At 35.0% G+C, this 14,415-nt stretch overlaps 1 protein-coding gene across 1 annotated transcript; it reads right to left on the minus strand.

The window, feature by feature from the left end:
* Positions 1-8,175: 8,175 nt before the first annotated feature.
* LOC100916523 (GTP-binding nuclear protein Ran) lies at positions 8,176-9,152 on the minus strand. The gene has a single exon (XM_031946107.1). It carries the CDS (start codon positions 9,095-9,097, stop codon positions 8,447-8,449), a length of 651 nt encoding a protein of 216 aa, XP_031801967.1. The 5' UTR covers positions 9,098-9,152; the 3' UTR covers positions 8,176-8,446.
* Positions 9,153-14,415: the final 5,263 nt, after the last annotated feature.

Below are 14,415 nucleotides of genomic sequence, written 5' to 3' on the forward strand. Positions count from 1 at the left end.
GGAATTGAAAAATTATTATCTTGATTTAAAAAGAATAACTTTTTACTTTAGGTATTTCCAACATGGTAGGACCTTCCAGAGCTTATTCTCAACTGACTTAGCCTATTAATCCCACAGCATTTCTCATGCTACAATGAAGCATCAGTATTTTGCTCTCATCTTTTACACAGTTGTCAACACAATTTTTCGTAATGTAAAGATTGGACCATGTCACTCTCTTGCTCAATGTACTCTGGTGGTTCACTGTTGCTTCTAGGACATAATTCAAATTTCTCTGTTTGGTAAATCCCCCAAATCATGTATCATCCTTAGGACATGACAACAACTATCTTTTGCCAAAATTCTCCATTCTTTACCAAAATTCACAGATGTCATCATCCTGTGATGTTGTTATTTAGTCAGTTTTTCAGTCATGTCAGATTTTTTGTGACCCCCCATTTGAAGATTTCTTGGCAAAGACACTAAAGTGACTTACCATTTCTTTCTTTTACCAACTCATTTTACAGATGAGAAAATTAAGGGAAACAGGGTTAAGTGACTTTCCCAAGGTTAAACAACTAGTAAGTGACTGAGGCCAGATTTGAATTTAAGAATGTAAGTCTTCCTGACTCCAGGTATGGCATGCTATCTACTATGCCAACTAGCTAGCTTACTTCATTTAATATTATGGAACCCTGGTTCAAAAAGAGTCTTCAACTAGCACTTTTTTCATCCTATTTCTAGCATACTCCCACCATGTTTTCTTTTGATTTTTAAGATTTTGAGATGTGAGCTTCCTATTTGGTGTCCATATTATAAATTTCTCCCTGTTCCAATTCATACTTCAAAAGAACTAGCAACATCCACTACATCACTAAACCACTCAAGCACAGGTGTTTCTATGTCACTGCACAATTGAATAAATTCCAGTGATCCCCTTCCTTTAATATCAAATATAAAGTTTTTTGATATTTAAAACTCTTTCCAACCTGTACCTTTTCTACTTTTCCAGTCTTGCTATATGTCACTTTTCTCCAAGTACATCCAGCAAGTCACTTAGCCTCATTTGCTTCATTTCCTTATGTGTAAAATAAACTGGAGAAGGAAATGGCAAACCACTCCAATATCTCTGCCAAGAAAACCTCAAATGCAGCAACAAAGAGTTGGACATGGCTGAAAAATGACTGCACAATGGCATTGGATGATGGCATCTGTGAATTTTGGTAAAATATAAAGGTTGGAGCTAGTTGTTATGTCAAAAGGATGATCCATGAGACATGTTGTTCTAATTGCTGTTTTTCACACATAGCATTCTACTTCCTGAGAATGTTAATTTGTACTTAGTTGTCCCTCATGACTGGAATGCTCTCCTTCTTCACCTCTGATACCTGATTTTCTAATTCCTTTAAGAATTTAGTTCAAATTCTTTTTTCTAAAGGTCTTTTCTAGTGATCTTCCCCCATCTCCACTCATAATGTTAGTCCTCTCTAATTTTACCTTCCATTTATATTTGATAGAGATAAAATGTAAATAGAGAACATATGTATATAGAGAAAGATACAAATAGAGAAGAGAGATAGATATCTATATCTGTATCAGATAGGTAAGAAATATTAGAGCTATAGTTATCTCTATATACAGATATGGAAAGGGAGGGAGAGAAACAGAGAATTATTTGCAAGTTGAATATGAGCTCCTTGAGAACAGGAACTTTATTTATTGCCTTTTGTACCTCCAGTACTTAAGAGTTAAATAAGTGTTTCTGGACTGAATAACTCTGCTTTTCCTCCAACTTTTCCTCTTTCTGTTAAAGGCATAACTATTCTCCTAATAATTCAAAATGATATGTTTGGAGTTTTCCTTGACTCTTCCCTCTCCTTTACCCCTTATGAATCAATTTTTATGAATTATACTTAAACAAAATCATTATATTCTCTTCCCCCACAACACTATGACACTTCAATAATTGAAAATCTCTTTTAAATGACTTCTCTCTCTCTCTCTCTCAATCTCTCTCTCTCTCTCTCTCTCTCTCTCTCTCTCTCTCTCTCTCCAGCTATCAAAACAACCTTTATAAATAATAATTTTTAACCATTTTACTTCCTTTACTCAAAGACACTCAGTAGGTTCCCATTGATATGAGAATAAAATGCCAACCCATCAACTAACCCTAAAACCCGCCAAAGTCTTTCCAAAATCTATTTTCCTCAACTTATACCATATTAATTCTTCATCATCACACACTTAAACTAGAGTCAAGCTGGCATATGTGTGCTTCCTAAACACAACATTCCATCTTCCATCTCTATTCCTAGATTTAACTGGCTCCTTTTTTGGAATATAGGCTTTATTGCAACCTTCCTTTTTTTTTTAGTTTTCAGCTTAAGTGTCATCTCCTCCCTGAAGCCTGTGTTCTGACTCAATTAATAGTAGTCCCTGTCTCCACACATTATTTTCTTTTAATACAGTACTGTAGCAGCTATTATCCTTTCAGAGTTACCCATTTAAGACTAAGAACTTTGTAAAAAAAAATTGTCTTTGGATTCTCAGTAATGTACAACAAGCTTAATAAATGTTCACTGGTATTATTATTGAGAATGCCAAAAGTGTGAAGTTCAGATGACTCAGAATCATTTTAGGATTCTGAAGGGAGAATATTGGGATTCATTTGTGAACACAAGTAAAGATTATGTAGAGATTAAGATATGATAAGACCAATAACTGTTCATGGTCAGAGGAAATCAATATTAAATTTAATTTGATGAACACATTGTGTTTCAAAGATTTATCAGAGATGGTGTTCTGAAAACAAAGGGATTAAAAATGATGGTATAGTGTAGTGAAAAGTGATAAGCATAAACCTGGGGTCCTCTCTTGCTCAAAAGTTTATATTTCCTGGAAAACCTGTCACTTATTTTTAGTTTTCTCCTCTATAGAATGAGCTTCATACTTGTTAAACTATTCAAAGAAGCTGTTGTGAGAAAAGCACTTTGCAAATGTTAAGATACTATGTAAATGTCATATACAACTAGACATAGTTCTCCAGGAGCATATATTCTCTAGGAAGAAAACTTTCTTTCTAAAGAATTTAGAACACTAATCTCTCTGTGTACAGTCTTTTTCTGACCTAGACTTCATCACTAAACTCTATAGGAGACAGAGAATTTTTCACCTCTGCACTCCCCACAATCTGGTTTTAATCATTTCTAGTCCAAACAAATCCCAGAGAAACACTCACAGAAATTATTTCTGTCTTGTCTGCTATCCACATCATCTTACAATGAGGGGTTCTTGCTACCTGGCCTTGATTAATGCCAGGCATACTCTCACAGGCTAACTAAATCCTAATGATGTTATTGTGGTCAGCAACTCCTTCAGAATAATTGTCTGTTGTCAACAATTCTGTGACCATGGAAGATTTGATTTTGATAGTGAGGAGCTGCCTCAAACAGACTTTTCCATATAAACAAAATATATTAGAAATATTAGAAAATCATTTACAATACCTTTCTTAGTAAAATGTAATGGAATAAAAGTGGTTACAGCACTTTGTCCAAATAATAGACATATGCACTCCTTATTTGTCCTAGTAGATGCCCATTTTCCTTATCATATAACACTTCAGGCAGGCACAGAATGAGAGACTGCAAAACATCCACACCAAAAAAAATTAACTCATTAATTGACTTTTTATCTTTGCTAATTAAGTGAAAAAATTCCATAATTGCTTTTTAAAAAAAAATAAGGATTAAGGAAATTAGGCACTTTATTTGCTTTCCCATCAGATAATTCTATTGTAGAATCCTAGAATGTTAAATTGGGCAACTAGGTGGTATAATGGATAGAATACTGGGCCTAGAATCAGGAAGACTCTTCTTAGTGAGTTCAAATCCAACTTTAGACACTTACTAGTTATATGATCCCGAGGAAATCACTTTACCCTGTTTTCTTCAGTTTCCACATCTTTAAAATGAACTAGAGAAGGAACTGGCAAACCATTCCAGTAGCTTTGCCAAGAAAACCCCAAATAGCACCAGGAAAAATCACACACAACCAAAAAATGCCTGTATAATAACACATTGTTGGATGTGGAAAGAACCCTGGATGAACCCATAAGATGATAATTTTATCACACATTTTAGAAAGAGAAAATTGAGATCTAGAGAAGCTAAATGACTTGTCCAAGAGCAAGAGTTTGTGAGGAAACTTGAATATCATGTCAAGTCTTCTAAAGGTCCCATGTTCTCCCCCTAAAATACAATGATAAGTAAAAGAATCAAAGGGTTGATTAAGCTAAGTAAATTCATGAACCAAGGTCTGTCAGTGATGAATTACAAATCAGAAAATTGAAATCAAAAGCCCTATATTGGAACCATTTTAGTATATCAGGAAATATGTTTCCAAAATACTTTATCCATAGCTTCTATTAAATTTTTTCTTCTTTGTCAAAATGATATCTGACAAGTTTCTGCTGGCTCCATCATGGGTGGGTCAAATGATTATTAAAACATATGGGTAGTAAGAATACTCCAAGTATGCTGACATCCTGTTGAACACTTGTTCTTACATGAATGCCTTTGTTCCTTTGCATTTTGCAAAACGACATGTCAATCTGGAGTTGAAGGAGCAAAACAATGAAAATCCGGGGTCTAAGGATGGCTCTTCTAATAAACACTTGTGTGTGACATTGGGTAGTCACTTGTTACCTCTGGACTTCCGTTTCCTGAAGTTAATCTAGGTTATTTCTAAGGTCATTTATACTTCTAAAATATTCTACTTTAGGCTCCTTATTCAGGATGGCTAAATAGTTTTGCCTCAATGCCTTCACCTCTCAATCCTGCCCTCTGGAGGTTAATGTAAGCTTGACTTCCAAACTCTTTAGAGCTAGGATAATATGTCTTTAGATTGTTGATGGTGAGAGAGGATATTACCAGTTTTCTTTGTAAGTAAGTGATTCCAATCTCTTAGCCTAGATTAAGTTACAGGCACTTGAAAGCTGAAAGAGAATTAACTGATCAAGTTTTATTGCCCATTCAGAAACTAGAACAAACTACAGTTTCTCATTTACATGCTAGGGGTGTGCAGTGAAGCAATTGCTCTCTGAGGAACTTTTTTTATGAAAGGAGTAGAGGCCAAGGGCCTTTGTGCCTGAGCACCCAGCAGAGAACATGGCTATTGTGCAAAGGCGATCTATCCTGTCTGAAGAAAAGGTGCCAGGATGGGGTTTCAGATTGAGCAAGATGTCATTCCCTGATGTGTTTTCTTAGACAAAGCAGAAAAGAGTTTTGTGAAAAAATGCTCCTTCAGAGCTTTCCTAAAGGTGAAAGGTTCAAGGGTTTTGTGTGTATTTTCGTTCTCTTGAGTAGTATCACTGCCCTATGTTTTCAAGTCACCTCTGCATGAAAACATAAAGGAAAGGAAGTCTTTGGAATTATGCATCATGCAAATCATCTGGCATTTTTGCACCTTATTTTAAGGGTGGTCTAGTCCTGAAAACTCCTATTTGGTATCAGCTTTTAAATCTGAACTTCTGTGAAAAGACCACCTGGTACAATGACACAGATTAATAAAAGCTAATGTTGATTTAATACAGCAAGTCTCATGACATTCCTTCCAACATTGCTAACATTTACAGAAGTGACAATAGGATGTGGTAAATACAGCATTCATCTCAGAGTCAAGAAATCATTTATAAGTCTTGACTTTAAAAAGAACTAGTTTCTGACCTTGTGTAAATCACTTAATCCCTCTAGGATTAAGTTTACTCTTCTTCAAAATGATGCTAGAAAAAACATCATCCCTAAATTTTCATTTTAATTTTCAATGTAGAGTAAAAATAGTTGTAATAGCAAAAGTTTAATTTTTCAGATCATCTTAGGCTCTATAGGTCCAGCAAAGACTGAAAAGTTATTTTTCAGATAGGTAAAAACAGTAAGGAGAGAATAGCTAAGAATAGATAGCATATATAGAACAATTTAAGATTTGCAAAGTACTTTACAAGTAATAGCTCATTTCATTCATACAACCACCCTGGGAAATAGGTTTGACTGCTATCCTACTTTATAGATGAAGAAACCAAGTCAGTCAGAGGTCAAGTGACTTGTTCAATATCACATAGCTAGTATGAATCCAGATTTGAACTGAGATCTTTCTGATTTAAAATTTACCATTAAGTCAACTCACTGTGACTACCCACCTTTATAATATTACAAAAACATATAGAAAATATCCAGGAGAATAAGGTAGTTGGTAGTTTCAAATGTGGAGAAGAGTTTAAAAAGCAAGATGATTAAAAGAAAAACTTTAGATGTGTCAGTTATAGCATCACTGATAACTTTGGAGTGGGCAATTTCAGTGTAATGATGAGGTCAGAAACTAGATTAAAGAGATTAAAAGGAGAGAAAATGTAAGTCCCTAGGATAGTTGACTTTCTCACAGTTGACTAAGCATAAAGAGAAGGAAAGATAAAGAATGAAAACTAGAAATGATGATTGCATCAAGTGAAGGATTCTAAGATGGGAAATGAATAGGCATGTTTGAAGGTAGCAAAAAAAGGGAGTCTTTCTTAGCTACTTTCTCCTTATTGTTTTACCTAAGTGACTAAAGATTAGAGACAGAGTGAGGATAATAATGAGAGCAATATACATAAGAAGATGGAAGAAAATGAGGTCTAGGGAGCACACAAAGTGATTAGTTTTGGCAAGGTGAAATAAATAAGGTTTGAAATAAAAGGAAATTTTGGGGGAAATAAGATTTGGAGTGATAACTGTGGACAGTGAAATAGAGATTGATTCAGGAAATGTAAAATATAAACCTTGCTTCAGTGAGAAGCCAGGTGAGATTAGCTAGTAAAAATTCGTTAAAGACCTTATATATTCCATTTTTTACAACTGCCTCTAGAGTGACACGGTAGCAAAATAAAGGAGGTGGAATGTGGTAGTAATATTGAGTTAATTGGCAAGGAATGATTGGTAATAGGATAAAAGTACTTAAAATTTAAGAACAGAAGATAATGTAGAACTGAATGGGTTTTCCAAAGGGTCAGCATAGGGAAAGGAGAAAAGTGTAAACCAGAGTAAAAATTATGCTCTGGAAGAGAAATGAGGAACATTTGAGGCATATAATGAGTCAAAACTTTGAACTTTCTAACCACTCACTTAATCAGTAGATGTCACTGATACTCCATCTGGAATTATTAACCAATGTTTGGCATATTTCAATCCCTCCTTATCTCTCCTTGAGCAGGAAAATGAACGACCCAAACAATTGCTAAAGAAGAAGCCTGCTTTCCCAACCTCAGCTGTTCAAAATTCTCATTTCCATTCTCCTCAATTTCACCTTTATAATTTTTTCCTCTTTATTCTAGCTCATCCCTTCCCTGTGCTCTCTCAAATAAAACTCTACAAGTAATAAATTTCTCTTCATTTTAAGATTCCTCTTTTCTTTCCATTTTGTTGTAGGGTAATCACTGAGACCTTTCTTTAATCTAATAATAGTGAATCCCTGACCATATTTTCAAAAAATGTTGTTTTTATTTTAATACATGATTAATTTGTTATGGTAAAGGAGATGGAATACTCCTTGTTTCCCATTGCCACTTCCAAATTTACACTGTACTTCCATCACTCAGCAATCTCTCCTCCTTTGAGGTTCATTCAATTTTAATTTATGACTCAATCCAGATTCAAACCAGATTGGTTTTTTTCCTTACACTTCTTCCTCCTTTCTTCATGAGTACAGTGCCTGACACAATTTATCCCCTCCCTCCTTCATTCTAGGTGATTTCAGCATACATGTTTATGTTCCCTCAAATACCCTTAATTCCCAGTTGGCTAATCTATTCAACTTTCTTAACCTTTTTCTCTTCTCCAATTCAGTTACAGAGCACAGGCCAATCCAACAGTTTATGGTAGAAATCAGCTCACAACGCAAACCTTTATTCTTACAAGATCTTCAGTGGAGGTACATGGAAGTACAAGCAACAGAAATTTGCTCAGAGTACTATAATTCAAGAATCTATGAATAAATACAAGACAAAGACAAATATATAAACTGAAGTTGAGGCCTTAGTATCTTTTTGAAGAGAACACATTTCTTCTTTTTTTTTTTTTTTTTTTTTTGAAATACAACTTTATTATGATCTAAACGAAAAAAGGAATGGGAATGACAGTAACAAACAAGATTCACCACTGAATATTGTGATGGGACTGCAGCAGTCTTATATTTGAAACTCAAGGGGACGTAATTGCGGTCCAAAACAGCTAAATACGCAGGTCCAAAATATGAATTATATTTTTTAAACTGCCACATTCACTCCGAAGCCCATTCATCTCCTTCAGCATCCCAAAGATTAAGCACATGTTCTGCTCAGCTATATAATAAAGTGGCAAACACGCTACACCACTGACATCACAGGACAGTTGCCTATAAAACTAGACCTCTGACGCTGGGCTCTAGCTTCATTCCCTTACAGGTCATCATCTTCATCAGGGAGCGCAGTTGTCTGAGCAATCTGTAAGTCCTGCTCATACTGTGCTGCCAGTGCTGGGTCCATGACAACCTCTGGAGGTGCAAGAGCAGGCATGGCAACAAACTCCAAATTAGGGTCTCCAATAAGTTTTCTAGCAAGCCAAAGGAAGGGCTTCTCAAAGTTGTAGTTACTTTTGGCTGAAATGTCATAGTACTGGAGGTTCTTCTTCCTGTGGAAGACAATTGATTTCGCCTTGACTTTTCTGTCCTTAATATCCACTTTGTTGCCACACAACACTATAGGGATATTTTCACATACTCGTACCAGATCTCTATGCCAGTTAGGTACATTCTTGTAAGTAACTCTTGATGTTACATCAAACATTATAATGGCACACTGAGCTTGGATGTAATAACCATCTCTCAGACCACCAAATTTCTCTTGGCCAGCTGTATCCCATACGTTGAATTTAATAGGACCTCTCTTAGTATGGAACACGAGAGGATGGACTTCAACACCCAAGGTGGCTACATACTTCTTCTCAAATTCACCAGTCAAGTGACGTTTTACAAATGTGTTTTTTCCAGTACCTCCATCACCAACTAATACAAGTTTGAACTGCACTTGGGGTTCTCCTTGGGCGGCCATCGTGATGGTTCTTCCAGAAGCGTCTCTGTCTCCGCCTGACTGAACCGAGAACACATTTCTTAATGGTCTACAAAAATAATGAGAATTTTCAGAGCAGAATTTATGCCTACTTAACAGATATACATGATATAACAGAAACCATATCATGATTGGTCTCGCTAAGCAAAAGAAAGGACAACAGATTGGGAATGCAAGCACATTAAAGTAAAGGACAATCTGGAAAAAAAAAAGAGAAATAAAAAGCAATTCTATTAAAAGAAAAAATGCTTTCCATGCAAGTAAAATAGTGATTTCAAAGACAGAGTAGATAGAGAAATTTTCTCTTGCTAAGAAAACACATATAATTCTTCTGATCAGTTCCTTTTTTTCTGGGCTTGCTTCCTGATGATGTGTCAACTGAAACAAGAACCTCATCAAGGGGCTTTTCCTTGGTCCATCAGAATGAAGATATACTCTTTCCCATCTTTTTCCTTTTGATGTCCACATGAGAGAACATCAAGAAAGGTGATCACAGGCAAGATTTCTGCCTTATAGTTTCCCAATTCCTCTCAGCTAAAAATAGCAATTTGAAGGATAAACATATGATAAGCACAGTTTATAGTTGACTATATAGCCCTGAAATTAGATTTCTGAAACATCCCACTTCCTTATCTTTTTTTATAGAAGTAGCCTTGAAAAATATGAAAAAAAGCTTTGCAAAACACATACATCTATAACCTCAAAATCATTTTAGACTTTCGTCTTCCTTCAATTATTTACCCATCTCAGAGGATTTTACTAGCATACTCTTTCATCCAAACCCTCCTTCCCATACACTCCCAAATCGCTACAGATAATATCCATTGAAAATTCTCCTTCTCCCTTTATATAATAGCTCTTTTCTCCTACAGGAATCTTCATCAGTGGCTTTATTGAGGATCACAACTAAATGATAGAGTACAAGGTTCTGAGCCCAAAATTTCTGGAGTTTTTGAATTCTGTATGAGGATCACCAAATATTGGTATTTGGGAATGTTGGATCCCAAAAGTATGTTGGGGTTATGGGCCAGTATTGCTGGTTGTCTCAAAAGAATTAGAAGGCTTAGACTTTCTCCAAATCAAAAGGCAAAGATTTTATTATTTTGCTAAAGTGGGTGAATTCATAAGGGTTTTTTTTTTTTTTTTGATTAGTAAGGAAAGGGGTGTTAGCAATTAACAACAGGAAAGACAAATTCCCTAGGGAGGTTGCAATTAAGTGGGAGAAGACAGTATTAAGAGAAGCACTCCAGTAAGTCATAGCAAGTTCCTACTGAACCCTTCACTCTATAAGGTAGACTAACCATAAAAAAGTTTTAGGGTATTAGCAAGCTAATGAGGTAAAAGGTAGAGATGAAATAATAATCTCCAGGATTGGCATCCTATCTTGGCTTTCTGATTGGAAATTTTAACTGCGGAATTATGACTTTTTTAATGCTAGGAATTCAGCTAAGAATTCTATATTAAACCTCCTCTTGGAATGGGGCTATAATAAAAGTCCATTTAGAAAACAAAATATCCAATTAAGATAAAAAATTCAGGATAATCAGTTCTCCTTCCTGATTGGCTCTATATTTTCATTTGAGAAAACTGAGGCAAACAGAAATTAAATGATTTGCACAATATCACATAGCTACTAAGTATCTGAGGTTAGATTTGAAATCAGATCTTCCTGACTTATGGCTCAGTGTTCTATCTATTGTCCCAAAGTTGTTCCATCTGCCCAGAGGTAGTAAAAAGAGGTAGATTATAAATGTTTTAACAATAAAAACTTTTATTTTTAAAAACAAAATTAATTTATTATCAAATAAAATACATGAGGAATTCAGAAAAATAAAACATGTGAGAAGAATTATACGAACTGATGCCAAATGTAATTAGAAGAAATAGGCAAACAATAAAAATAACAATCACAGTAATACAGAGTTTGAAACAAAGCTGGACACAAAGTAATTTTAAGGACCAATCTTTGTCAGGAAAAGATTGTGTGGGATGGGTGCTAAAACCCTTTTCCAAACTGACAAATCGGAGACATCTTCAGGTACAAAGAGCAAGCATTTATTTTATCCCTGCAGGGAAAGGCCCAGACTCACACCTGGGAGCCATTCCAATTCCCATCACGTGCTGGTGAAACTCGGCAGGCCAGAAATAATAACTGGTTAAATAGGAGAAGAACCAAGCCTTTTCAGTGGATAGACTAAAAGGACAAGGATGTATGCATCCTTGACCAATGTTCACCAAAGATCCCACAGATCATGTCACTTCCTATAACCTCCTGTCACTTCCTATTTAACCTTTTAAAGATCATGTGACTTCCTAGAGTCCAAAACCCAATCTTCCAGCTCTGGGAACAGGGATCATGTGATTCAATACTGAGAAATACTTTATCCAGTCATTCCCATTCAAGACCAGTAAATATGTCCACCAGTTTTGTCAAAATATACACACATATATCAATGTGGTGTAGATAGTACAAAGAGAATTCACCAGTCAGATTTGTGTTCAAAAACTTATCTTGACACACAGTGCTTGCATGTTCTTAAGCAAGCTCCATAACTTCTCAATGCCCCCAGTTAACTCTTGAAGGCTTATTGCTTTAGAGAATATGTTGATATACATTGATAGAGCAAGTTACAAAGAAGAAGCTTTTATACTGATAAAATCAAAGGACTGGTAAAACACACACACACACAGTGTGTTTTTATGAAACTTCCAGTTAATGGGTGCTTATTAATTGAATTTTTATTATATACTGAAGAGTAATAACTATGTACTAATGACCCTAAAATTTTCATTTGACTATAACTGCTGAAATGTTTTTTCCTCTCAACTAAATGATTTATTTATTTTGGCTTCATGTAAAACTTATGTAAAATTCTTCCTGCTGAAGCAACAGAGGAATTATTTAGGTTTTGTGTTTTCATTCTGGTAACACATACTATGAAAGGTCAAAATTCAAAGTAGTAATTTTAATATGTGTTCCACCACTCTAAAGTTATATACTCATCCTAATGTTGTCCTAGAGAAAAGCACTGATAATCTAATTTCAATATATTAATATTACATTTTTCCATATTCCAAAAAGAAGAGATGTTCTTATTCACAACTTGAAGCAAATAAATAATACCATATGGGATTATCATGGAAGGAAAGGCCACTTTTTCCGTTAGATCATTCCATTGTTGACAATATTCTTTTGAAAATGAAAATGCAGGAGTTCTGTCAGAGATGTTGCATTTTGACATGAGTTGGTATTATCCATTATTAATTGGAGCTAGTCAAGAGATTGCTCCAGTGAATCCCGAGTTTGGAATCCCATAAACACCATTGGTAGTAAATGGTTATATTGTAATTTCTTCACAGATCAGAGGACTGCATTATTTAACAGTTCTGGGGTACATTAGCTGTTGGCTTATTATTATTGTCAGGAATGTTTGGCTTGTATATCCATTCTGAAGACTATACAGCTGAAATTTAGGTGAACCAGAGGTGGGTGGCCAAAGACAGGGGGTAGGAATTTTTTTTTTAAATCCATTTCTGAAGTATGTAATTTTACTCATTGAAGAAAAACAAGGCCTGATATTATAAAACCCATACACTCAGCTGGTATCTCTCTAATTAAACAATTATTTATTGACTTTTGTCTCTAGGCATGGCAAAATATCAAGAATTCAACAGGGCCTCTGAGCATTCCCTGCCTTGCTCAGTGTTTAAGTGATTTAGTGATTAAGGAAACCTGAGGGAGACAAAGAATAAAAAGTTGAAAGGATTGCAAAGAAATTAGTGACATTAGTGTCAGGAGACCTGCGGTTTTGTTTTGCTTCTGATACTCAGTAGCTATGTGACTGGTAAAAGATCTAGACTGTTGATCTCAATGACAAAGGTAACTCTTGAATGAGGAGACTCTCTAGACTCTTGCATATATGAACAGTTAAGTGAATTGCTTAGAGTCACATAGCCAATACATGTCAGACTCCAAATCTAATACCCTTGCCTTTTAAAAATTCCATATACTGACTGTTGTGTGTGTGTGCCCATGTAGAAGGAGATACTCACCACGATATTCTGCAAAACAGCAAACTATAGAGAAATCTCTATATTAAATCTTTTTTTTTGTGCTAGAAATCTGATGTCTGAGATACTATCATCCATCTTTTATACATACCATCTCTCATACAAATTGTTTTTAACCCCAAAAGAATAACTCATATTTCTATAGGAATTTTGAAATTTTTAAAACACTTTCGGCATTTCCATGAAGTAGGTAATACATATATTTATCATTCCCATTTTAATAGATGAGAAGGTCCATGGAAAAAAAGTGACTTACCAAATGTAATGGCTGAATATTACATTTCAATATATATAATATATAATACTATATCAATTCTAGCTTTCATATCTCCAGTGAAACTTCTTTCTTTATCTCTCCCTCTTCCTTGTTCTCCTTTCCAAATGTGTGGTCTAAGCATGTTATATTAGACTAACTTAATGAAGAATGAAAACATTCTTATCCTGAATTGATGCTGAGATGATTGTTTATAAAGTACAGTTCATCACTCTTCCCTATGTTCATTCTCTCTGGTGAAGTACAATTTACCCCATAAATACATCTGCTCTCCAGCTTCTGTGTTTTTCTTTAGACATTCTTCCAACTAATTCCCCTATATACTTTGAGGGTCTCTAAATTTCTGTGCTTCTTATATCCTTTCAAAAACTTTAAAAATAATTACTATAAATTATAAATGTGCATCAGACACTACAGGAAATCTGTATAATGCTGGAATGTATATGATGCATTACCATTTTCGTGGTCTTCTTAATATATTCCCTTTGATCTCTACCATTACCCTGCAAAGTAAGTGCTGCAGGTATTATTCCCATTTTAAAGATGAGGACACTAAGGCTGAAAGAGTTGTGACTGGACTGACTTTTTCAGGATCTCATAACTACAATAACAATTGGTTATGTATAATCTCTCTTCAAGGTTTGCAAAACTTTTTACATACAATATCTTAAACCCTGCAAGGTAGATGCTGTGATTAATTCTATTTTACAGGGGAAGAAACCAAAGCATGTAAGGAGATTAATTGATTACCCAGGGACACCTAGCTAGTCCAAGTTTTGGATATATGTCTTACTTATTCTAAGTCCAGTCCTCTAAGTGGAAGAAGCATGCTTCAAATCAGTTTCTCTCCTGATTTCAAGTCAAGTGATCATTTCCCATTAGATTCTCCACAGTGCCACTGAGAATCAAATACCCAGCTTAAAAAAAAAGCTACTATAAATGGTATACCATGTAT

This window comes from Sarcophilus harrisii, chromosome 1 (genome assembly GCF_902635505.1).
Source record: "Sarcophilus harrisii chromosome 1, mSarHar1.11, whole genome shotgun sequence".
Lineage (NCBI taxonomy): Eukaryota > Metazoa > Chordata > Mammalia > Dasyuromorphia > Dasyuridae > Sarcophilus > Sarcophilus harrisii.